The 24,319-nt window shown below is 52.1% G+C and overlaps 1 protein-coding gene across 6 annotated transcripts in view; it reads right to left on the bottom strand.

Annotated features, from left to right (window-relative positions):
* Positions 1-24,319, bottom strand: part of DNM3 (dynamin 3) — a 369,444-nt gene that overhangs the window by 210,115 nt on the left and 135,010 nt on the right. For 3 of the 6 annotated variants that reach the window (XM_045838502.1, XM_045838503.1, XM_045838505.1), the window contains exons 13-14: positions 18,262-18,313; positions 17,413-17,442 (exon numbers count right to left, since the gene is read on the bottom strand). In XM_045838502.1, the coding sequence (XP_045694458.1) occupies positions 17,413-17,442; positions 18,262-18,313 (82 nt within the window). The remainder of the gene's footprint in view (positions 1-17,412; positions 17,443-18,261; positions 18,314-24,319) is intronic. The other 3 variants (XM_045838504.1, XM_045838507.1, XM_045838508.1) reach the window with 1 other exon arrangement.

Below are 24,319 nucleotides of genomic sequence, written 5' to 3'. Positions count from 1 at the left end.
ACGTATGAGGGGTGGAGCCTTAGGTGTTCACCAGGGCAGGGCACCCCAGTAGCTGGGTTGTGATGCTGTATGTGGGGGTGGAGTCCATGAGGGAACAATGGCATTTGCTCCACTCTCCATGGGACTTCAGTCCCTTCCACTGCTTCCCCCAAGCAAACTGGACCTTTCTGGTGCTGATTCCCATGTGGGTGGGCTTGTGCACCCCGTGGGTCTTTCCAACAACCTCTCCTGTCAGGCTGGGAGTCTCTCCTTGTGCCTCAACCTCCACAGGTGTTTTCAATCAGTGCCCCAAGGCTCTATTTCCTGGTGCTGGGACCCTGGATTGCATGCAGTACCTTGTTTCACGAACACTGCCTCGCTGGGTCTGCCGGTTGCCGCCCCTCGGCCGGGGTCCGCCAGCCACCACTTGCGCACCCTGGGTCCTCCCGCTGCGGTCTTACACACCCCGGGACGCCATATGCCGACCCCAACACTCTTTGTTCCTTGACCCCTCTCCACCCAGCTGCCCGACTCCGCCCCTCCTACCAGTCCGGATGAACGTGTCTATTTTAACTGCTTGTTTGTCTAACTTCCATACAGTTCAATTTTCTATCAGTTCTAGTTGTTATTCTGTTTCTAAATTGTTGTTGTCCCTATCTTGGTTGTGTGAGGAGGCACAGTGTCTACCTACACCTCCATCTTGGCCAGAAGTTAATGTACCAATTTTAAAAGTGAGGCGGCTGAGGCACATAAGTATCACAGAGCACTCCCGAGGGTCTAGCTTCGAGGGATTAGTTCCAGGCCCAGGGAGGGGATCCCAAGGGCTGGGTCAGCAGCTCTCAGTGTGCGCCTGCACCCAGAGCCAGGGTGAGGAGGGGACTGCGGACAGCTAACCTTAACTCCTGGGGCTTACTCGCAGACCCAAGGGTCACGGCCTGCCCCAGCACACATTTTCATACCGGCTGTGGATTAATTCCATAGGAGGGAGACAGTTTCCCTGAGAGGCCTGGCCTTCTTAGATCAAGAAGTGACGTCACAAGGGGCAGGGAGGGAAAACACAAAGCAAAGTAAAATGATGAGGTTTTGAATATGCCACACAGGAGAGAAAGGTAACATACATAAGACCTGGCGACAGGGGCTGCCCCATGCAAAGCCCTGAACTTGGAAACACACAACAGTGTCCCAAGCACTCTCTAAGATTGTCTAGATGGGTGCCCCCTTAATGGTAAGTGCACAGCACAAAACTCCCTCCCAGGGAGAGGTTTCCCCCACTACATATAGGGGTTCGCAGACAACAGAGAAAATGGGCAGCCCGGAGGGGCCAGACCCAGGAAGCTTTTCTCTGCCCGCCTCTCTCCTTCAGGCCCCTGAGGGTCAGCTAGGCTCAGGACTGCAGCTAGGCGAGGGGGCCAGGGACACCGATGTCGCCTGGGATCATTGCTTTAAAGACTAGAAAGTCAATGTGTTTTGTTAGATAAGGTTGACATGGAGCTAGTTCTGAGGTTATTTTTCGTGTCCTACTCTACGGTTTATTTACAAAGTAAGGGAGGGTCGCAGGGGACTCCTCACCCCCGGAGCCCAGAGGCACAGCCTGTTCTCAGGGCGGCCAGCTCAGGACACGGCGATGAAGGGGCCCCGAGTCCACCTGGACAGCACAGCAGAGCCCCTCTGGCTGAGGCCAAGCGAGTAAGACCCGGGGAAGACTTCAACTTGAGGGTCCCTAAGTACCTTAGGCTTTTCAAACTCCTCTGGGAATGCGATCTTCGCACTTTAATTTCTGAGAACTTCCTAGTGGGAGGGGATCATAGTCACGCTGAACACATGTCTATTTCATTGATGTTTTATACCGAGTGTATATTAGAATAGATTGATGCTGTGTTTGATCACTGCAGAATCTCTGATAGGCAACAGCAACAATATGGCTGGATGCAATTTGAAACAAGAAATAAAATAAGGAGGCGACACTTAACCTTGGGTACAGACTGGCCTTTGCGTGGATTTTCCTGGGCATTGTCTTGACCCAATTTAGAGTCTTCCATCCACTGGAAGTTCCAGGAGGATGCTCCAAGGAGCCACGAGGAGCTCTGGAGGAGCGGCTTCAAGAAGCAAGGAACAGGGCCCCTAGACTATCGACCTCTCCCTCCTCCGAGGGCTGGCCACGCCCCTGGTGAACCTGGCTTAACCATTAAACCCAATGGGATGAAAGGCAGGGAAAGGCTAAGGAAGGCTGCCCAGGGGTGGGGATGGAGGGGCACTCCTATTGTGTCCTCACTCCTTCCCCCCAGGAGGGGTACAGTGACTGCTCAGGCTGGGGCCTGTCGAAGGTTCAACAGGGAAGTGTGGTCTGAGTCCTTTCTCCGCCCCACCCCCTTCCTCTCAGGGGCCAGCCACCCGCAGAGAGCACATGCTCCAACACAGGCAGGAAGGGAGGGCTGCACGCCCACAGTTTTGAGTCATACATCTAGTTCAGGAAAGTGTTCAAAGGTGTTGCTAAGTCAGCTGACCAGTACCTATGAATGTCCGTGGTGGACCACTGCCAGGCCCTGTGCCAGGTGCCCTGTCCCTAGGATCACAAAGGGGGCCACGGCACGTACACCTGGGTGTGTCTTATCAGTGGGCTGGCACACGTGAAAAAGCAGGTGTTCAATCTGCTGCACTGACCCGTGTCTGGGGTAAAGAAGCTGTGACTACAAGCAGGTAAGTGAAGCACAGCTCAGGGGATTTAAAGAATAGTCAAAACAAGGCACAAAATAATCAAATACTGGGTGAAATATTATTTGATTTGTTCTTAAGACTCTACAAAATGCTACTGTGCATGAGTTGGCTGAGTGACCTTGGTTGGTTTGGATGTCCTTTTCACGGTTTCGACTTTCTAGGAAAGCAGAGCACAGTTTCGCGGTAAGACAGACACAGAGAGGAATACGATTCGACTCCACTTCTAGGAGTCCAAAGTCGAAAACAATAGCTCACAATACTGAACACTACCCTGAGCCAGGCATTGTGCTGAAAGCTCCACGTGGACTCTTTCTTTTAATTCACGTAATGTTTTCCTGATGTGACAGGGGAGGAAACTGCCTCAGGTGCCTGTTTCACGGCCAAGTCCGTGCGTGTAAGCCACAGGCCTTCCTCACAGGAGCTCATGCACGTTTGCCATTTTGCTCCGCCTTGCAGAGGGCTGAGCCTCTCGGCACCTGAACAGTATCACATCCCCCTGGAGGTCTGACTGCGGAGACCCGGCCCTTAATCCACAACACAGACAAGGATGCTAGTCGTAGTATTGCTCCTTGTAGCTACGGGACACGAGCTATTCGCCTTCCTGGACACTGGTTAACAGAGTGTGAGCCTCCTGCTCCTCTGATCTGTTCGACTGCAAGCTGAGCAAAAACACCTACTACACGATGTGGGAAGAAAGATGTTTTTGCAGAGCGGTGCTAACACTGGGCGGGGTCTAGAGCTGACTGACTCCCGGACTCGCCTCCTAGTGGACTGCTGGCGGGGTGACACTGGTGAGTCTCTTCGCCTCCACGTCCTCCTACGGAATGTGGGACAATAACACAGAACTGGTGTGTGGGTCATGAGTTAGTAAGTATTAAGGACTTGTACCAGTGCCTATGAGTGTTAACACATATGGTATTAGTTCAGTGGTATCTGTTCATGGAAGGACAGAAAAAGACAGCGATGTACACCAAAATGTTAACTAGGATTGTAAATTCCTCATGAGACAGTGTTATTTTTATTTCCTCCTTCAATTGTCCTGTATTTCCCTACAGTATTCATGCTATTAAAAATGCAAGTTGCCATCACACTATTGGTTACTTCAAATAGCTTTCTTTCCTTTCTTTCCTTTCTTTCCTTCTTTCTTTCTTTCTTCCCTTCCTTCCTTCCTTCCTTCCTTTCTTTCCTCTCTCCCCCCCCCCCCATTTCTTGAGATCCCCTCTAGTGCATAATGAACACAGCATGTCGGAACATTGAGGAGGATTACAAACATCCCGCTAGTGAAAACTCTACAGCACAACATGAAGAGAAAGAATTCTGGAATATTACACAAGAAATGACCATGATGAAAGAAGACTACTTTAAATGAGGACCCGGTTTGATGGACTGAGAACATATTCACAGTGTGCAAGAAAAACTGACTGGAAATAAGAAACCGACATTTTACATTCATATCAAATCCCCTTTTCATGTGATGATACGGCTGCCAAAACGATAATAGCTTTGTTTTCTCTGCAAAAGCCAAGCTTTACCTAAAAACACTGGTGTAAGTTTAAACCCGAACCATGTAAATAAAATGTTGCAAGTTAAGCAGAATTCCAAGTCGCTGCTTCATAAAACGGCGTCTCTAGGTAGCCCTCGCCCACTTCTCTGGGCCGGCCCCCTCCACGAGGGCCCCACGCAGGCTGTGTCCACGTCTCCCGTTCACCCTGCCCCAGTGACCGCTGGGCCCTTGTCCCGGAACCCCAGCCCCCCTCACAGATGCACGTTGCCTGTCTCTGTGCTCACTGGGCTATCGTGTCATCTTGATTCTCACACTGCTCCTAAGGGATTCCTCCCCTCCCGCTGTTTCCCAGCACTCTCCTGACTGCCGTTTCGCCGTGACTGCCGCCGCCACAGGCACAGCCGTTCCGGAGGGCTCGCCGAGAGCGGGCTGTTTCTTCTCAGCCCGCTCACCTAAACCTCTGCGGGCCCCGGGCCATTAGCCGTGATGAAAGTCAGGGCTCCGCGTTTTCCACTTTTCCCGTGTATCTGTTCCATGTGCGCAGCGGCCTTTGAAGTTCACGGGGGCCCTCCATGTGGAAGAGATTCCCAGTGATACAAAACAGAGTGAGAGCGAAGCCCGTCGTCTACGTCTCACGTGCAAGGGCAGAAATGCACGCACGCACACACAGGAAGAGATACTGCCCAATTAGCGGGGTCTGAGTAGAATTTGGACGCTGTCCTAAAAATAATTTGGACAGCTTCTTTGGGGGGGGGGGAGAGAGAGGGAGAGAGAAGCACCTTCGTGGACTTCTGTGAGCGCATGTACTCAAAAACTAGTGAGTCCCTTATCTGGGTCAGGCCGCGCATTGGAAAGACAAGGCTAAGTTGAAAAATAAAAACAAAACAAAAAAACCAGGCACAGTCCCCGAACTTGATGGAGCTGACAGACAAACGGGGCCAGACACTGAGCAAAGACTTGCACAGATCAGTGTGACTCGACCGCGGGGGTGGCTGCCGCCGGGACGCGGACAGCTCCGGCCCCACGGGTGGCGGGAGAGCCACGTGCTGCGGGGTCCAGCACCTGCAATGGACTCTGAAGGGGGCGCAGTGGGAGGCGGGGCGCCCCCAGCACAGGGAGCAGGGGTGAGCCTGTGCAAGACCATCCTGGCGGGGAGGAGAACCGTGCTCAGTGTGTGGCTTATGTGAAGAAATGTGGTCCTTGTCCTCAGAGGAATGGAAGGCTTCCGAAGAATCTCAAGTGGGGCAGCCACGTCAGATTTGCTTCCAGCTGTGGCTGGGTGACGAGGTTGGAGGGAGGGGAAGGACGCAGGGGGTCAGACAGAGTCCCGGGGGCAGGATCGTGGGTCACGGACGGTGCCCACTTTGACAAGAGGGGTGGAAAGGAACATTTAGAGAAGTGGGCACATTTGAAGGACATTTAGGAAGAAAATTATTAGGTAATGAGGAAGTGGAGGTAGAAGAGGAGGGGAAGGCGGTGCCTGCCGGGGGTGATGCCCCAAGTTTAGTTTCTGACGCTGGACCTGCTCTGGGAGCAAACTCACTGAGAGAGAGAGAGAGAGAGAGAGAGGAGGAGGCCACTGTAGGGAGGGGACGCGTCCTCTGCACACGAAACGGGAACCACGGTCCGGTCTGTGGAGAAGCCTCGGTCAGATACACAGACGTGTGGACCGTTGGTTACGGGAGTCAGTGAGGCCGCAGGTAGGAAATGATAACAAAGTGAGAGCCTGGGGGGAAGGGAGGACCAGGGCTGAGCCTTGAGGGGCGCCAACAGGTCACGGCCGGGTGGAGAGGGCGAACCTACCAAGGAGACAGAGAGGCGCTGGAAGGGCGGGACAAAAGCAGAATACGGCATCCTGGGAAGAGAACTCTTTTAATAAGAGAAGGATGAAAGTGTCTAATGCTGCTGTGAAGGAAAGCGGGGTTCAGAGTAAAAAGAAATATTCCCTGGTTTGGGTACCATGGAGGTTATTGAAGAGATAATATTAAAAACATTTAACACCTAGCCCTGGCCGGGTAGCTCAGATGGTTAGAGCTGTGTCCCCATGCGCTAAGGTTGTAGGTTCAATCCCCGGTCAGGGCACATACAAGAGTCAACTAATTAATGTATAAATAAGTAAAATGACCAATCAATCCATCAATGAATCCCTCTTCTTTTCCTCCTCTCCCTTCCTCTTTCTCAATAACAATTTTTTAAAACAAGTTAACAACTAGTATGGCACCAACCTGACAAGTCGGAAGGGGTGTGGGGGTCCCAGGGCTAGAGCAGGGTATGGGAGGCCCCTTCTGGACCAAACCTCTGCCTTTACTATGGATACGGGGGAGTGTGGGGCAGAGGGGGGCCTGAGAGAGAAGCCTCGGCATCTCTGATGACAGGCAGGCACCTGGGGCAGCAGCCAGTTACGACCGGCGTGAAAGCACCCACTATCTGAACCGCCACCGTGGCTCTGCTAACACCCGCTGGCCGCACAGCCCGGCCAGGCTCTGTCCCTGTGGCCTGGCGGGGAGGGAGGCAGCCAGGTCGGGAGGGGCGGGTGACAGAGTGGAAGGCCTCCCACGCCACTCTGACTGCACATGATGGGTCCGTAACTTCACAGCGTCTCCTGGATGCAGACATGAAACGAGGCAAAACAAAGAATTGGCCAGGGAAGAAAACGTAACATCCAACAGAGAACCCGTTTGAGAGAAGTTCCTGGAAACTCTGGCCCATCAAGAGAAGCAACAAGCCGTGTGCTCACGCAGTCACTCAGGGGAAAGGGTTTTGAAGAACAAAGTCCCTAACACACTGACTTTTCCAAAACGGCCCTTCAGAAAGCGGTAGCTCTGATTACAACGTGGTTGTTGAGAAACCAGAACCACCAGGGAGTGACAGGTAGAAATATAAATGCACACAGCAATCTCTCGGTAATGGAACACTCCAAGAGAAAAAAGACTCAATCTGTGATGGAACGAATGATAAAGAAGCGCCAGTATGGAGCAGGTATGGGCCTCCTCCTTCTTTGCCATGTACTTTCTTCTCCGTCTAAATGCAGCACTTACATCATCTTGCTTTGAATTATTCTGCCATTTCCTTGCTGCGTGAATTTGGGCAAGTAACGATCTAACCGAGCGTCGTTTTTCTGCTTTTGTTTTTCGTCTGAGAATTGGAGCTGATCAACTCCAATTCATGCTACAAGGGTCAAGTGAGACGGACAGAGACCTCAAGTCCTCAGCAGCATGTCTGGCATGAGGTAAATGTTCAATAAATGGTAGCTGTTATTACCAAGAAGAGACGAACCGTGCTGTAATGCTCCTTTGGAATACTTGAACTTGCCCTAGATCTCAGGGTGGTTGATGAATTATTGGTACAATGGCTTCAAACCAGGGCAATACCCAAACCAGCAGCTTTCGGTAAATGTACGGCAGGCGTTCTGTACAGTCACAAGGTCTGGGAGACATCTGAGTAAAGGTCAAGGGTGATGAGTGAAGAACTCCCCTATCTGAATGATAGCAACCCCTGCTGAGCCTAAGTACAACGCACAGCTGAGTGGTTAGCCCTAAATGTCAATCAGGTATAATTCAGTTTCATTACAGGGCTGGAACGGAATACATTCAGAATCCTATTTCAGAGCTACAGGTAATCACTTTTCTGGAGACATAGTTTGGGTGGGAAACTTGAGTGGTCCCCACAGGCAAGTCTGAAATGACAACTCTGTTCTGTCTCAGACCCATTTTTTCCCTCTAGATGACAAAAAGTAACCAAGTTACTAGGCAGCCTTAAGACAGTCTAGATGCTCCCCTCCAAATGTCGACATCACAGCTTATGAGCCATTCTTTCCACAGCCCACCGACAGGGCTGGCCATCCATTGCCAGGCTTTTAAATACGTAACTCTTTCCTCCACGCAACAGTGGTTTTGTAGACACCTATCACGAACGGATAGTACATTTGACCCAGAAAATACAGCAGCGGACTTGGCAACAAAGGCCCCTGACCTCCCGGAGCTCATGAGCAAGTGGCGGAGAAGGACAGGAAGCCAGGAGGCACGCAAGCCCTGGGTCGGGGAGGCCCTTGTTTCCACGGGAACATGCAGAGCTGGCAGGGGAAGCACCCCTCGGGAAGCGCTATGTAACCCAGAGAAAATGAGGAAGATGCTTGCTGCTCAGGCAAAAATAAGAAAGATGCTGCAGGCACAGGAAAGAGCACATCCAAAGCCGCGGCAGGGACAGAGTCTGGACCACAATGACCCTGCCTGGAGGTCACTGTTGCTTGGCCCACAGCATTCGGGGGTGTCGGGGACAGGACGAGCGTGAAGCAGGCCGGGGACAGATGAGCGATGGCACCGTGTGGCCACTGTCCTCCAGGTAAGGAAGCACTTGTGAGTGGCTGGGAGGGAGCAAGGGGGTGAGGTGTCCGGGTGTCACTGCGTCTCCACCAAAACAAAACAAAGCAAAAGAAAATCCTGCGAGGTGCTCCCCTTGTTTGGAATCTCAGCGTGAAGATCTGGGAGACAGAATGCTGGACTCCAGTTTAGGGAAGAACTGTGGTTACTGGTGGACTTGAACTGCCCACGTTCTCGCTGACTTCCTTCGTGGCGGCTAACTGAAACTGGGCCGTCGCCCAGCGTGCTCCGCGCGGAAGCCTGCTGCACGGAGGTGCGCATCGGAGGGCAGCCCGCTGTCCACCCAACAGCGAGGGCCATCCAAGTGGCAGGCATTCCGGTTCCTGATGAGGAGGAGTGGGGAGGCCCTGGTAAGCATCCGTCATCCAGAGCAGCTATTTTGCTTAATCTCGCAAACTAGTTGCAGATGTTGGCTCACGCAGCGAGGCTGTGCATCTGCAATTTTTAAATTGTCTCATATTTCTAAACCCCGACTCCGTATGCGCCGGAAATCGGTGACATGAGTTATGAGGCTCAGGAAGAGCGGCACGAGGGACGCCGGGAGCCACAGGAGATAATGCCCGCCGCGGCGGCGGCGGCGGTGGTGTGGCTCCGAGCACAGGATGAGCGAGGGATGACACGGTTCCTTCCTCCGGGACAGGGGCCCTGCGAGCAGGCGCTTGAGCACGAAACCCTGCCCCGGGATGTACCGAACGAGAGGAAGTCATTTATAGATAGTTGAGTTCTCAAAAACAAATCCCCCTCTTCCCCTCGCCCTCCTCCGCTCCGCCGGCGGGTCAACAGGAAGCCCGGGGCGGCTGGGGAAGGAAAAGGGTTTTGAGGAGAAAAAACGCTGAGAACACAAACGGACGCTAAAAATGTCTTACCTTACCTAAGACGGTCGTGTTCCGCGGGCTGGGGCAGGAAACAATAAAGTGACTGGCTGGTAAAGGAATGTTTTAGTTATGACAGTGCTTTCTCGTAAGAGGCTTTCATAACCAGTCAAGGGAGACTCCAATTAAACCTCGGAATAGGGGCTGGAGGTGGTGGGACTCCCATAGACAAGGAATTCGTATTCCGCTGCAAAGAATCATCGAAGGCGCTGGGAATGAAATGACTACAATGACCGAGTTTCATGTTCGTATTTGGATTTACCAAGCTCGTTGGTACGTATGTGCCCAAGTAAGGCCCCGTCCAGACAATACAACGGCACCACACAGAACGATCTACCCACGGGGCCGACCCACCATGGGCCCCGCGCGTGAATAACCTCACCAGGAATGAGGACAAACCTTATGCCTGCAGCCCACTGTCCAACGGAAAGGGCGCCCACATGCACACGTGCACAGGTGAGACGGAGATCCACCCGTCCTGGCCAGAAGTTAACCTCTGCCCTTGAAGCTGCAGAGACCAGAGCGAGGCACCCGGGTGCTGACCACTGGCCTTCCGGGGCCTGGACTCGGGAGCGGTAAGGGGTGGGGTGAGTGTGCGTGTGTGTGTGCACACGCGTGCACACACGGGTGCATGCCAGCAACTTCCCGGGTTGGCAGGGGCAGCAGCCCCTGTTGTGCCCCTCACCACCGAGGTGTCCGCACAGGAACCGGGTAAAAACCTCTGCTCTGAGGCGTGGGCTGGAGACAAAAGGGCGGACGCTGAGACAGGGAGAGGTGCTCACCCAGGACCCAGAAAAGGATACAGAATCCCACAGTCCACAAACGTGGAACACAGTCATGGACGGGAAGACATGAAGACGCAGCTTATCTGTTAATTCTGGGGAACATTCTGGTCTAAAATGATCGTGGTTAATAAAACAAGAGCGGAAAAAAGTAAGAATGTTTGGCGTCACAAAAATTCCAGGGAAACTTCCTGGGAACCAAACACGTCACGCTTCGTCAAAAAGAGAGTCAGGTGGAGACAAAAGGGACAGAGGGGGGGACAGAGGGGCAGTGGGGGAGGGGCCGTGGGAGGAACCCCGAGTGGCCCGGGGCCCTCGCTCCTCACCCCCGATGAGGCGACCGGGTTCCTCCCACCCAGGAGCGGCCATGGCAGGTGCGTGGGGCTGGACGCCGCCTGTGGAAGGGGTTTGTCAGGGCCACTTTGACTGGATAGGACTTCCCGCCTCCTTGATTTTAAGCCCCGAACGCTCAACTAAGAAACGCAAGAATACAGGAAACACATCTGCGTATCCTCTGGAAGAAAAGAATGTGTAAGAGCATGCTGTTGCAAACAGAAGTCTGGATTTAGAAGATGCAGAACAAATGAGCAGGCCATACCCTTCACTGAGGGGTGGCTTTCGTGGACCCCATTCTCTGCCTGTTTTAGGAAAACAAAGATTGTTGTGTTTTAGAACCTATCACTTGGCCCCTGCGGAGATGTTTTTGTGGAAGGAAGGGGTGAAAAGGGAACCCGTTCCACCAGCTACTGCAGCTTTTGATTGTCAATCAGTACAGTGGACTGAACGCTGGTTCCCCCGAAATTTGTGTGTTGAACCCCGACCTCCCAGTGAGGTGGCAGTGAGAGGCGGGGCCTCGGGGAGGCAGTCAAGGTCAGACGGGGCCACGAGAGTGGAGACTCCTGATGGGATTATAAAAGGAGGAGGAGACATGGCCCCTCTCCTGGTGTCTCTGTCCGTCTCTCTCCCCACACCAGGGAAGGTCGTAGGAGGACGTGTTTAAGAAAAGGGCCCCCACTCATGACCCAGCCACGCCGGCCTCCCCATCTCAGACCTGCAGCGTCCGGAACGACGGGAAATAACTGTCGGTTGCTCGGTCGCCCAGCCTGTGGGGTTCTGGTACCGCAGCCCCAGCCGACTAAAATATTCCGATTAATTTGTACACAGCCAGCCAAGTCGGTTCTGTTCAGGGTCTGACAGCTTTCGATTAAGAAAAAAAAAAAAGTAATACATAAAAATCACAGCAAATGGATTTAAGTGCTGTGACTCGCCATGATAGGGTTTTTGGTAAAACTGGCTACCTCAAAGACCGAGAGAGATGTGAAGCAAAAATGTATCCAGTTCTTCCTGTGAGTAATGTTCTTAACGCACTTGCAGTTAGAAGGACTTGGTGGGGGACAGCTGGCTAGCTCTAAAGATGCGTAACACCTACTTTAAAATAAATGTGTGTTAAACTACTTATCAGAATAGTGGGGTGGGGCCTTTTTCTTGCTCTGCGTTCAGAAAGCTGTCCTCCAAATTCCCCCACGAACTGGACACGCGTATTTCATGGTCGCTTTGTAGCCGCCTTCCCACTTCCAGGGTGGAAAATGGCCCCATTAAGGAAATAAAAGCAATTATTTTATTGTCCTTCTTAATGACTAGGAGACTGATATAAATACATAACAGCAACAGTCGTGAGAGCAAGCACTTTCTTTATCCCCACCCGAGGACGTGTCTCCATTGTTTGTAGAGAGAGAGGAGGGCTGAGCGGAAGAGAGAGAGAGAAACGTCAATGTGAGAGAGGAACATCAATGGGCTGCCTCCCAGACACGCCCGGAACGGAGACGGTACCCACAATCCCTCGGTCACAGGACGATGCTCCAGCCAGCGGAGCCACCCGGCCAGGGCAAGCACTGATGAGCTTTGAAACGTGTAGGCAGTCTGAGAAAAAGAGACTTGGGTCTACTAACACTAGCTTTCAGAAGGTAGGGAGGAAAGAAACCCTGTTTTGATTAAAAAAAAAAAAAGATCTTTTCTGGTTGAAGTCTACAATTCGAGAAGGTTGTCTGAGGATCATAGGTTTGGGAGAGCCAAGTTTCACGTTGCAAGTGTCACACACTCTACAGTCAGAGCAGCAGCAAGCACATGGATGGGAAACAAGTAGACAAACAGCCCGGGACCAGGAGGCACCCGGACGCCCGGGCAAGCGCCTGCTCCGCCCCCAGCTGCGGAAAAAGCCTCCCGGCTGTGCGAATGCGGCCAGACGCAGTCTGGGCCCGGGAGCGCGGCGGCTGGGCCTCCCTCCCCCGGGTCTCACAGATGAAGAAGCGGAGGACCCGTCATGGAAATGGCACGTCAGTCCTCCCGGTCTGGGGACAGCCCAGCCCTTGACGTATTCAAGTCCAGAAATTCCATCCCCGTTTCCCTGAAGACCAACAATGTTCCGTGAACGCCCGCAGCTACCACTTGCTGCCCCTCCTGCACTGGCTGCTCCCTCTCATCCCAGGAGCGTCTCTGACGCTCAGGTGGGTGTCACACCCTTGCCTCCGACACCGCCAACCCTGCCCCCTCTTTGCCTTAATCCCACTATGTACTCCTCTAATTTCAGTGAACACCCGTCCCCCTGTCCCCCGTGTCCGTGTCCTGACTTGCCCACTTCCTTTCCACTTTCGGTCAACACCACCTTTTGTATTTTCTCGTGCCTGGGCGTGAGCTCAGGTTACAGTCCCGTTCCCTTCAGTTAGGTGGGGCCGAACGACTGAGTGACATCGTTGGGATGGACAGGAACGTGGGGTGTCACTGCTGGGCTGGTCCCTGACGACCTCCCTCACTCATGCTTCCCCCTCTCCCCCACCTGCCGGAAGAATGAAGGAATCCCAGAGCCCCTGCCTGACCACGTGCGCCAGGGCTGCCCCAGCTCGATGACCTTCCCTGGAGGGTCAGGGCAGGTGGAGTTAAACCGATGTTAGAGTAGGCAATGGAAATTCTGGGGCTGTTTGTTACCTGGCCGAACCATCCTCACTCATACATCGAACAAAACCATTCACGGCAGATTACACAATCCTTTACTTACTTCAACCTGTCTCTCTTCAAAATTTCAACTCATCTGCTCTCTTGACCTTACAGGCTCCTTCCCTGGAGACTGATACAAATTTCCATTGATAGCCAGCTCAGGACACCAATTTCTTGGTCTGCTGCCTTCCAGCTGTAGAGAAGAAGAACAATCCTCGAGACCAAGGGGACTGATGTAAGCTCAGTCCCCAGCGCTGCACGGGACCTTCCACCAGCGCGCCTCTGGGAGCACTTCCCACCTGTTTCCTGAGCTCCCGGAAACACCTAATACTATCGGACCGTTCCCTCCTTGAAATGTTCTCGCTCCTCCCTTGGCATTCACTCTACTACTCGCCATGTTTTCCTGCCTCTCCCATCGCTTCCCAGACTCCTTTGCAGCTTCTCGTCTTTCTGAACTCTTCCACCTCCATCATCCTCTGGATCCCAGACTTCCTCCTATGCCCTCTTCCTCTGGAAGGGATCTCATCCACTCCCGTGGCTTCAGCAACCAAGTGTACGAATGACAACTGTGAAATGCCCATCTCCAGGCTAGACAAGTCTTGAACTTCAGACTCTACCGATGTCACCACTGGGCACAAAAAATATATCCGAAACTGAGGTCACCACCTTTTTCTCCCGTTGTCCCTGAAACTTGCTCCTCCTTCATCCGCACTCCCGACGGTGGGCCCCTGAGCCGTAGCCCGGGAGGGTGATTTAACGCTCCCAAATCAATAAACTCCTGCCATGAACATTTGGATCTTCCTACCTGAATCACTTCAAAAGTCCCCATTTCCATATCTGTAGTTTTACTCATAGGGCTGATGCACAGGTCTTTGTAACACACACATCAGACGGCCTCCCTCCTCTACTGGAAACCCTTCCGGGCTCCCTGCCCCCTTTGGACTCGCTTCTGTCTCTTGGGAACCCTAGACACTTGTACACGACTTCCCACCGGTCATGTTTACTCCGATCCCCCACCGCAACTCGGATTCAACAAACCCCCAGCTGAGGCCAAGCCGGGATTTTTCACGACGTTCCCTTTCCCGTGAAGCGCACCGCCGTCTCACCGGCACCTAGCTCAGACGCCAGGACAGCGCTGCTCATGGCCCCCGACGTCTGCCCAACATGCAGCAGCTCGTGACAAGTCCTTCGCACTCTTCCTCCTTAATCTCCCAGCTCACCAGCTTCTCCGCGGGCCCAGCGGAGACAGCCTGGCCCAGCCCACCCTCACCTCCTGTCCAGTCTCCTTTTTCTGGCCTTGTCCCGACGTCCCATCTCTCCCCACACTAGAGGCAGAATAAGCTTTCTAAAACGTTCACAGGATCAAGCCTAAACCTTTACAGCGATATTCTGCTGCTGTCAACACCGTACAAGTATCTTGAGTGGAGCTCAGGTCCCAGAGAAGTAAGTAAGATGAAAAATAGCAAATAAGCTAAATAGCAAGACATTGGGGCAGGACGGGGGGTGGCGACTTCAGGTGTGAACGCTCAGGGCCAGCCCCTCATGGGGATGGCATTTCAGTGTGAGCTGCGGGAGCAGGAGGAACCGGCCTGGGAAACAGAGGCAGCCTTCAATCTGCTTCCTTCCGGCACGCCCGCTGGGCCGGGAGCTCCCTGAGGCCAGAGCTGGGGTCTGCTCATTCGCACACACCCCTGCCACAGAGTTGGCACACGTGTGATGAGTGAGGAGATGACTGGAGTCTACGCTTCACTTTAAATTCCCCATCAGCCCAACCTGAGGCTGACTGTGTGCCCACAACATCTCCGTGCATTTGCCGACATCAACTCGTAAAACTTCTAAGGAAATTTCTAGGCAGATAACAGCAAATGGAATTTAGACTTCAAAGAGTTTCACCCTCCTTAAATCCTTCTAACATACTTCAGTACAGACCCTGCACGGCAATCTCTTACAGCCAGGGGCCTTACAAGGGTGTTAGGGTGGATGGGCCGCTTGCTGGGATCCTGTAGGATTCTCAGGCCACCGACCATGAAAGCCGGCATCTGCCAGCAGGCGGGGCCCCGGGGCTCCCTGGCTCTGGGCCTCCTGACCGGCAAAGCTGCTTTAATGCAAACCAAACCAACATCAGATACTCAGATTCATACAGAAAATGGTTTCAAGTCATCATGGCTCATTTCTGCTACAAAGGAAAAACAAAACAAAACAAGAAAGGACTCCTTCAACTATACTCTAGTGCACTTAATTGTTGTATTTGATTCTAGAAAAATAAGACATCTGGGTTCATAATCCATCACTTGCAAATTAAAAGTTTTTGTTTTAAATAAATCTGGCAGCAAAACCTGACTCGCCATGAAAGTATTTATATCTTTCATTGACTCGATCTGGTGTAACTATTCACTTGTTTCACTGCAGAAAAATAATGTGTTTAATTACAGGGTGCTGCCTCTGACCCCACAGCAATGTCGGGTACTGTGCAGTGTATGCAATGCGGTGTTTTTCTAAAATCCAAAACATTCTGCCCTTCAAGGCACAACAAGACCCAAGGGGTTTGGATAAAGTATCTGTATCCTATTAAAACACTCACCCAATTCTATTATCTTTGGAGTTATAAAACTTTCATATGTGTGGGCTTTGAAGTACTCAGCAAAAGTAAAGTCACAAAAACACATTAGCATGATGTGAGCATTTGGAAGTAATATAATTGAAAACTGGTTCAGAGTTTTCCTTCAGATCTGATTTAAAGTATGCGTTTGTGCCCTTATATTATTGCTTTTCCAATAAAGATACACTTCCTCGAGCTAGAGATGCTTCTGACCACAAGGCAAGTTTTACGGGCAAATCCTTTACATGAAGGGTCCCCAGCCACTAGGGCGGCGGACTGGTGCTTGTCCGTGGCCCGGGAGGAACCGGCCGCACAGCCGGAGGTGAGCGGCCAGGGAGCCAGTGAAGCTTCTTTGCTCCCACCATGGCCCGAGCTCTGCCTCCTGTCCCCCGTCCCCTGGGCCTGTGGGAAAAGGGTGGGGACCACTGCTTCACATCACGCCCAGCCTTAATTTGGACATTGCGATCTTCTGAGTAATTTGTCAGAGCTTCTGATTTTCCAAAGTGTTTCATTTTTCTCGTTTCATAACTTTTATTATTTTCTTATACTTGACGTGCTTTCTCCCAAAAGTCTCCAGCAGCAGCACCTACCTGCTGGGAGCTGGGAGCTGGGAGCAAGGTGTCTGCTCTTCCCAGGGCACGCCCGTGTGCGCAGCCAGCACCCAGCGGCAAACCTCACGGTGGACATTCTACCAGATCCTCGCCACCGCCCTGCAGAGACGTTTCCTACTCTTCCTGCGACACAGCTGAGCCAGTTCAGGCTCCGTTGGCCCCAGGCTGTATGGCTACTGAGTGGCAGATCAGAAACCAAACTAAAGGATGTCTACCTCCCAAGTCTGTTTCGTCCAAAACGACAGGGGGCAGATACGTGGCCCTGCTCCAACCTCACCCCCCACTCGGGCACGGCTGGGAGGAGGACTTGAAGACTGCTTCATCCACGTGGGAGTGAGAGTGTAATCATTCCAAAAGGAGTGGCAATGCCAGTCATGTCACGGTACCTTTACACTTCCATGAAATGAACATAGGGTACCTGTTTCGAACAGATTCAACCGTAAAGCCATGTAAAACTGCAATCGACGTAATTTTGTGTTTGTTTTATTCCTTTAAAAACAAATACACATCGTTGGACTTGGGAAGGCTCATCGACAAATACAACAAGTCAGCTGTTCAATATTCACCCACCTTTCAGAAGCATCATCGACATGTATTGGAAACAGTATCATACAAAAGCATACACCATGTAACAACACAGCATAAAAGGACAGAGACGGAGATCATTAATGGTTTTAATTATTTTAAGGCCCATTAAAGTTAGAGAAATATCAAAGCACCCACGATGTTACGGGTTTATTACTACAGCGTTTTAGAGTTTACTAGTTCATACCTTTCCATCACAGCAAGTTATTAGCAGTGAAGGGATGAACCCTCTTAGGAGGATTTTTACTTCAATGATAAGGTGTTACGGACAAGACAACCTACATTTTTAAAAAATTAGTAGCAAGCGCTAGTTGAGTTAATCAGTTAAAAGACAAACTGTGCCGTGGGAAGCTGGATGAAAAGCAACAGTAAAGCTTACAGAACTTAGCTCGTACAATTTGCCTTGAAGGCGGAAGATTGGTTCCCTGAAATAGCAAAGAATTATATGCTTTAGTTCAGAAAAAAAAAGTTTTTAAAATCAAGTCTGTTATTACCTCTTCTCCTTTCAAAACAATGGAAAAAAAAAGATCTAGAGCAGAGGTTTCAATTTGTTCAATAATTGTACCTCTGAATTGAAAAGAACAAAAAAGTCATCATTGTTTTGACTCGAAAAGAAATAACAATGCAAATATTCATTATCACATCAGACGTAAACGCAACAGCAGACTGTCGGAGTTAATGCGATCTCTGGAGAGCACTATTAGTCAGAGACAGCGGGGTCAGCCCAAAACGCAGAAGCTCAAAAGGTCAGCTCTTCTGAGGAATTAACGTCTTCGTTAACCAACGGGAATTTGGTGCGGCAGCAACGGAATGCCAGAGCCGCCCTCCCGGGGAGCCCTTCACTGTTACCAAGCTGTGCGAACGTGTGAACTAGTCAGCAGCGCCGGGGAGCTCGTGCAGCTACTCGCCGTACTTTACCCTTGCACTGACTCCCAGCTCTGAGGCTAAATCAAATTGGCTGGCAGTGTAAGCAAGCAAAGTAGGACACAAGGAGTCAGCTTGGAAAAGCAGAGCAAATAGCAGAAAAGTTACTGAAAATAAATCAATCAGGTTAACTGCATCATAGAGCAAAAGAAAAAAAAAATACGATTTGCTCTAAAAACTTTCAAAGCCAAAACAAAGCAAAACGGAAAGCTGCATTTCCAACAAAATTTGCACACGGTTAATTTGCATTAAAAAAAAATAGGCAGTCAAGCAGAAACTCTTGGGCGCATGCACGTACTGATTCTTGGAGCGAGTCCTACCTGGTTTCCAATCGTGTTTTTCTTGTGAACCTGACTGCTCCTCTGCTGAGCACTGAGGAAAGCAAAGGAGAGCAGCACTGAAGACACCAGTAAGGCTTTTCCCAAACAAGTAACAGACACTGACACACACACAGGCCTGGAAAATGTATCAACAGCTGAGGCAGAGCTCCCGTCAAAACCCCAAGGCAGCCCTGGCTGGTGTGGCTCAGCAGATGGAGTGCCAGCCTGTGAACCAAAGAGTCGCAGGTTCGATTCCCAGTCAGGGCACGTGCCTGGGTTGTGGGCCAGGTCCCAGTAGGGGGCGTGTGAGAGGCAACCACACATGGATGTTTCTCTCCCTCTCTTTCTCCCTCCCCTCCCCACTTTCTAAAAATAAATAAAATCTTTTTTTAAAAAATCTCTCCAAATAAATAAATAAATCCAGGTCAGTTTGGTTCTGGAAGCAAAACCAACTCGGTGGAACTCCTAGACCCAGTGAACAGTCAGGAACCAAAGACACAGTTAACACCACGGGGAGAAAGACCACATTGCTGCATTGGTGACAACATGGGCCAACGCCAGTATTCAGGGGCGTCTGCAGGTGTACAGAATAGTTGTGCTGAAAATGAACAGTTAGCAGCTGTTAAGCAGATGCCATGTTCCAGGTGCTTTACAGATATTACTGATTCTAATTAATTTTAACTCTGTGAAGTGGTTACCGCTATCTTTTCATTTTACAGACAGAGAGCCTGAGTCTCAGAGAAGCTAAATGGATTTCCCAAAGTGACTCAGCAAATGCGTGGCGGTCCCGGGTAGTCTGCCATGGTCTGCCTCCGGACCCCCAACGCTCTGCGACACTGTCCCGTCCCCTTGCCTCGAATTCCACGCTATTCCGACACCTCTCCTGGGACAATGCCTGCTTGGACCTACCTCCCGACTCCAGACTCATGCACGTCTCTGACCACTCCATGTCTCCACCTGGGTGTCCCAATGGGCGCTCACACTGAACACGCTACATCCAGACTCCACCCCCGGTCTTCCCCTTCTTAATCCCGCGTGTCCAAGTGCTTAAGCCCAAATGATTGGTTCCTCTTTCTCTCATGCTCCATACTGGCCATCAGCAAATGCTGCTGATGCTCCTCCTTAAAATGTGCTCAACATCCACCATCTTTCCACCACTCCCGTTGTTGCCACCTTGGTCCACACTGCCGCAACCTCTCGCTTCGCTCTGGAATCGCTGAGTCTCTGGCCTCCGCTTTCACACCGAATGCCTGTTCTCAACACGGAAGCCAGAGGGATGCTTAACAGGGGGTCCGGCCACTCTCCTGCCCAAAGCTCTATGCCGCCCTGCAACACCATGCGCCCCACGGTAAAGGTCCAGGTCCTTCAGTGGCCCACAAGGCCCTCCTCAACGGACCCCGCCCTCCACTACACTCCACGTCATTCACGGGAGAGGTCCAGCCACGCTGAACTCCTTTCTCCCTTTTTTGGGGGGGTCTGAGCCCACCCAGCACACTTCCAGCCCACAGCAGCCTGTATGCCAGCGGCTCCCTCGGCCTGGCATGCACACTCCTCACACCACCTCCTTCAATGCCTTGTTCAAGCCCACCTTTTCAGTGAGACCTGCCATGACTGTGCCACTCACAATCACTCCCCTCCCTTCTTCCAGCTCTGCCGTCCCCTCTGCGCCATTCCAGTGTTCTCTGTGGCACTTTCATACAGCTGACTGTGTGTGTGTGTGTGTGTGTGTGTGTGTGTTTACGGTCTGTCTCCCTCCCCCAGAAGGTGAGCTCCCAGCGAGCAGAGGTTTTGCCTGTTTTGTCCGCGGCTGTGTCCCCGGCACCCAGAAACTATGGGGCATAGGACGTACTTGGGGTCCACCCACATCTGTTGAGTGACAAGCCCAAGGAGGCCGACGCCATGGTAAGGTGGCGCACAGGGGCCCAGAGCCGGAGACGAGGACCCGGCCGTGCACCCTCGGCGCCCACAGGTTCCGGCGCTTCGCTGCTCCAGCTCTCCAAAGGGCGGAGGCTCGCTTTCGGCGAAGGCCTGAGGAATCGTCTATCGATATAATAAGCCAACGCAGCTCATTCAGGTTACTCTGGGAAGACAAGCAACACTGAACCCTCTCAATGGCTGTTTCACGGTTTAGGAAAGCTGTCTTGGAGATCGATGCAAGAGTCTAAACTAGAGAAAGAGGCAAAGTTATGAATCAACCGTTTCGAGTGACTGGATAGTACGGTTCCGTGGCGCATCGGGAATCAACACGGCACCGACAGCAGCTGCTGGAGCAGCAGCCTTTCAGAACCTCCCCAGGCACGGAAGCAGTTTCTGCTCCCGAAAACCCGTATTCTACACTGAAGTGAGGGGGGGGGGGGCGGAGGGGTGGAAGGCCACATGGTATTTGATTACTAAAGATACTTTTTATGTATTCTTGCTTTTCAATGTGCTCCTTTTAGGGTTTTAGCTTATTTCGTCTTTCCTCCGTTTTTATTTGTTGCATTTTTAGTAAAAGGCTTGAGCCCCTGCACCCCTGTGAACGCCGTCTCTCTCCAACCATTTCTGCACACCGTCCAAACCTGCATCCTCCGGGTTTTGTGGGGAGGCTGTGAACACGGCCCAGAGTGTGTGCGTGCGTGTGTGTGTGTGTGTGTGTGAGACCAGGGGTCTGATGCGCCCACACTGCCCTCTGGCTGCCCACCCAACCCTGAACGGGGAGGCGTCCAAGGCACCAGCCCGCCCGGCACTGGGAGCTTTCCCACGGTGTCTCTCCCCCAGGCGCCGCGGGCTCCCCTCGCTTCCGGGAAGAAACGGGAAAAGCTGCTCACACATAATGTAATATAAAGCGACTGTGCCTTCTTCCCGGCAGGGTCGCCTCTTCCAAGTACCATAATTGCGTTTAGAGGTTTGTTTGTTTTTTAAGGGAAAAGGTTTTAAAAGAAATCACTGACCCATAGTTTGGATAATTCCAAAATGTGGCAGATGCAAACTATTGGGGACCCTTGAATTCTGTGAAGGTCCCCTTAAAATCACACAGGAGAAGAGGGGCTGAATATAGAGGAGAAGACACAGAGATTCTCGGTGGCTCCTTGAGCTACCTGGGGCAGAGCATGACCTAAATGCACCTGAGCTTCTGAGCTATAAATGAGAGAGAGAGAGAGAGGGAGAGAGAGAGAGATAGAGAGAGAGAGAGAGAGAGAGGCAGAGAGAGAGCAAGAGCGAGAGAGAGAGACAGAAGGACACAGACAAGACGTCAGGGAACAGACAGGCTGCTTCTTAGGTTCTTTTAGACCCAAGATGCCTTGAGACGCAGTTCCTCCCAGAAGCTTACGAGCTACGCCATGAAAGACACTTTCCACCAGCAGAGTTTTCATTGCTAAGTGACATGTATGCAGGACCCACCGCTTACAAATTCGTCGAAGGAAAATGGGTGTATTTTACAGCAGCCTCAAATACGAGTGTTAGAACAAATACTAAGTTACCTTCACTTCCCATCTAAAGAATACTCTTTTTGTAGTGACTGGCCCCATACAAAGATGTTGTTAATGATGCACTTAGATCCTTGAAGTTACCTCATAAGAAACATCAGAAAAAAATAAGCTGCCTCATTAGAAAACACCCTTTCTCATAATTCTTACGTATGCAATGATGACTGAACTGAAAGCATCCCAAAACACTTATTTAAAAATGTGTTCATGGGAAATCCGATAAGGACTTGCAAGCAAGTTCAGGTCTTCGGACGTAGTCCTGGTCACAGGTCTGCAGTCCCGTAAAACAGACCCACGTGTGACGTTTCTACTTCACATGAGTCAAAGGGGCGAGGGCGCTAACTATCTGCAAGGCGCCCCATGGAAGACGGAAACGGAAACGAGGTGCGGTTCCCGTCATCAGAAGCCTACAACGTAGCTAGTGTGGGTGGTGTGGCACACGCACACAGCACAAACAACAAAGAAAGAGCACGCTGTGTAAGAATCAGTATGTGAGGACAGAACACAAGGCCCCCCCCACCCTGCCCCGAGTACCTCTGTTTCAAATGTGGGACATAATTACCTCATAGCTTATTAAGTGTGTACATCTGCTGTTGGTCACATAAACCCCTGCCATGAACGAGGCACGGTGGGAACCCTTCCAGAACACTGAGACACCTGAAGCCAAGCCGGGCTTGTTAGTTAAATGCTCTGAGATGTAACGATTTTAGAAGCACCTCACAAGAAATTCCGATTTCTGTAAAAATAAAAGCGCACTGGAAGACATTCAAAGAAAAAGAGAGCCGCGTTACCACTGAGCGCGATTGTGTTTCGCGCACGTTTTTCTGTCCTTGTCCACTGCACACGCAACACAAGGCTCCAATCACAGGAGAGCGTGCCGAGGGGGCATGTGGCCGTCTACCAAACGAACCCTGCGCAGAGCAAGCGCTCTGAACGCTCAGAGACCAACAGAAAGGGAGTACTTTGGTCTGAAGGGATGTGATGTTTTTCACAGAAAACTTGAAGAAAGGTGAAGTTTAACAGGGGAGGGCAACCACGTGCATTCCCGGAGAACGGTGCAATACCGGCACAGTCAGGAGGCTGAAAAACCAGGCGCGCAGGAAAATTGTGGAAAGTAAAACTATTACGGCGAAATTATATAATCACAGACTCGGGCTTGTGCATGACCTCCCGAGCCATCCAGTACGATAACTGTACGTTAGGGCCAATTACAGAGAACTTGGCTGTTACAGGAGAGGCAGCAAGAGCAGGGAACGCTTCTGAGCCAGCAAATGGCACGATCAAAGCGGTGTTTCAGCCAAAGTCACCTCCCTGACTCGGAGGCAGGGAGGACGGGAGGCAGGCAGCCCGGCCCCCTCCCTCGGACTGCTGGAGCCCCGCCCGGGCTCCCAAGGCCAGGCCAGCCCTATTCCCGGATTATGCCTTCTCAGAACCCCCCAGGCCCCTCCCCTCCCCAGGAACTCCCGCGGGTCTGGGGCTGTACCTGTATTCCACGGACAGGACTGTGCCGGGCCGGTGTCCCAATGCCCTCCGACAATACCTGTCCCTGCGGGCCAGCCCATGGCAGGTGGCGTGAATCTCGGCACCTCCCCCTCCCCCTCTAGGCAAGGGGGCTGTTACCTAGCACTGTGCCAGCAGAAGAGGTAGGCGGAAGACAGTTTCTGCAGAGCCTTGGGAACCACGCCACTGAGTTTAAACTTCATTCTCACCGTCGCAGGGAAGCCCAGAAGGAGTGATAAAGAAGGGGGCAAGAGGCGGGGAGACCTGTCATAACCCCAGCAAGAGAAGAATGACCGGAGGGCGCCCAAGACCTGCAGGGTGCTCCGTGCGAGATACGGACGGTGATGGGGCTGGACAGACGCAGTTCTCCAGCAGAGGTCGCATCAGACGACCTTAGTAAAGACGGAGGGAACAAACATGGGAACACGGGATTCTGGTCTGAACCACTGGACGTTGCCACGTACCAGGAGTGGGGACAGTGGAGGAGGTGTCGCTTTCAGATTGGACAGTGAGTGTCATTCGGGAGCATCAGGTGGAGGCTTGTTCCCCCGGGACAGACACACAGACAGGCCCACTGCGCAGCGGAACGTGGTCCCCAGTCCCGGAAGGAGTTCTGGAGTGGAGACTAGACGTGTCGTCGTCAGACGAGGCTGGTGACAGAAAGCCCTGAGGTGGGTTACACCAGCCAGGGGCAGTGCAGCGAACGGGGTGGCGGGGGCGGGGGGTACCTCTGATAAAACCCAGCCCTGGAGCCACCATCAGAGGGGAAAGGGCCCCGAGACAGAACTGAGCACCAGAGTCTGGAGCAGCAAGAGGAAAACCGGGGCACCACAGGGGCCGGCTGAAGCAAAGGGACACGCAGATAGCTCCCCAACAAGAAGGGGCTGATGGTGTCCGATGGAGGGCCCAGAACCGTCCACTGGATTGACTGTTCTGTCCGGGCCCAAAGCAGTCTCAGCAGAGCGCTGGGCTGCGAATGAGCCCTCGGGGGCTGAACATGGAGGAGGAGGGGTGCAGACTCCCCGTCAACCCAAAGAGGGCGCACGTGAGCTGAAGAAACGGGGAACAGGGGTCCCTCAAACATCCAGCGT

The sequence above is a fragment of the Phyllostomus hastatus genome, unplaced genomic scaffold, assembly GCF_019186645.2.
Source record: "Phyllostomus hastatus isolate PE091 unplaced genomic scaffold, TTU_PhHast_1.1 phas_contig_283, whole genome shotgun sequence".
NCBI lineage: Eukaryota > Metazoa > Chordata > Mammalia > Chiroptera > Phyllostomidae > Phyllostomus > Phyllostomus hastatus.
The sequence above is the reverse complement of the archived record's forward strand: the minus strand, read 5'-3'. Positions and strand labels throughout refer to the sequence as shown.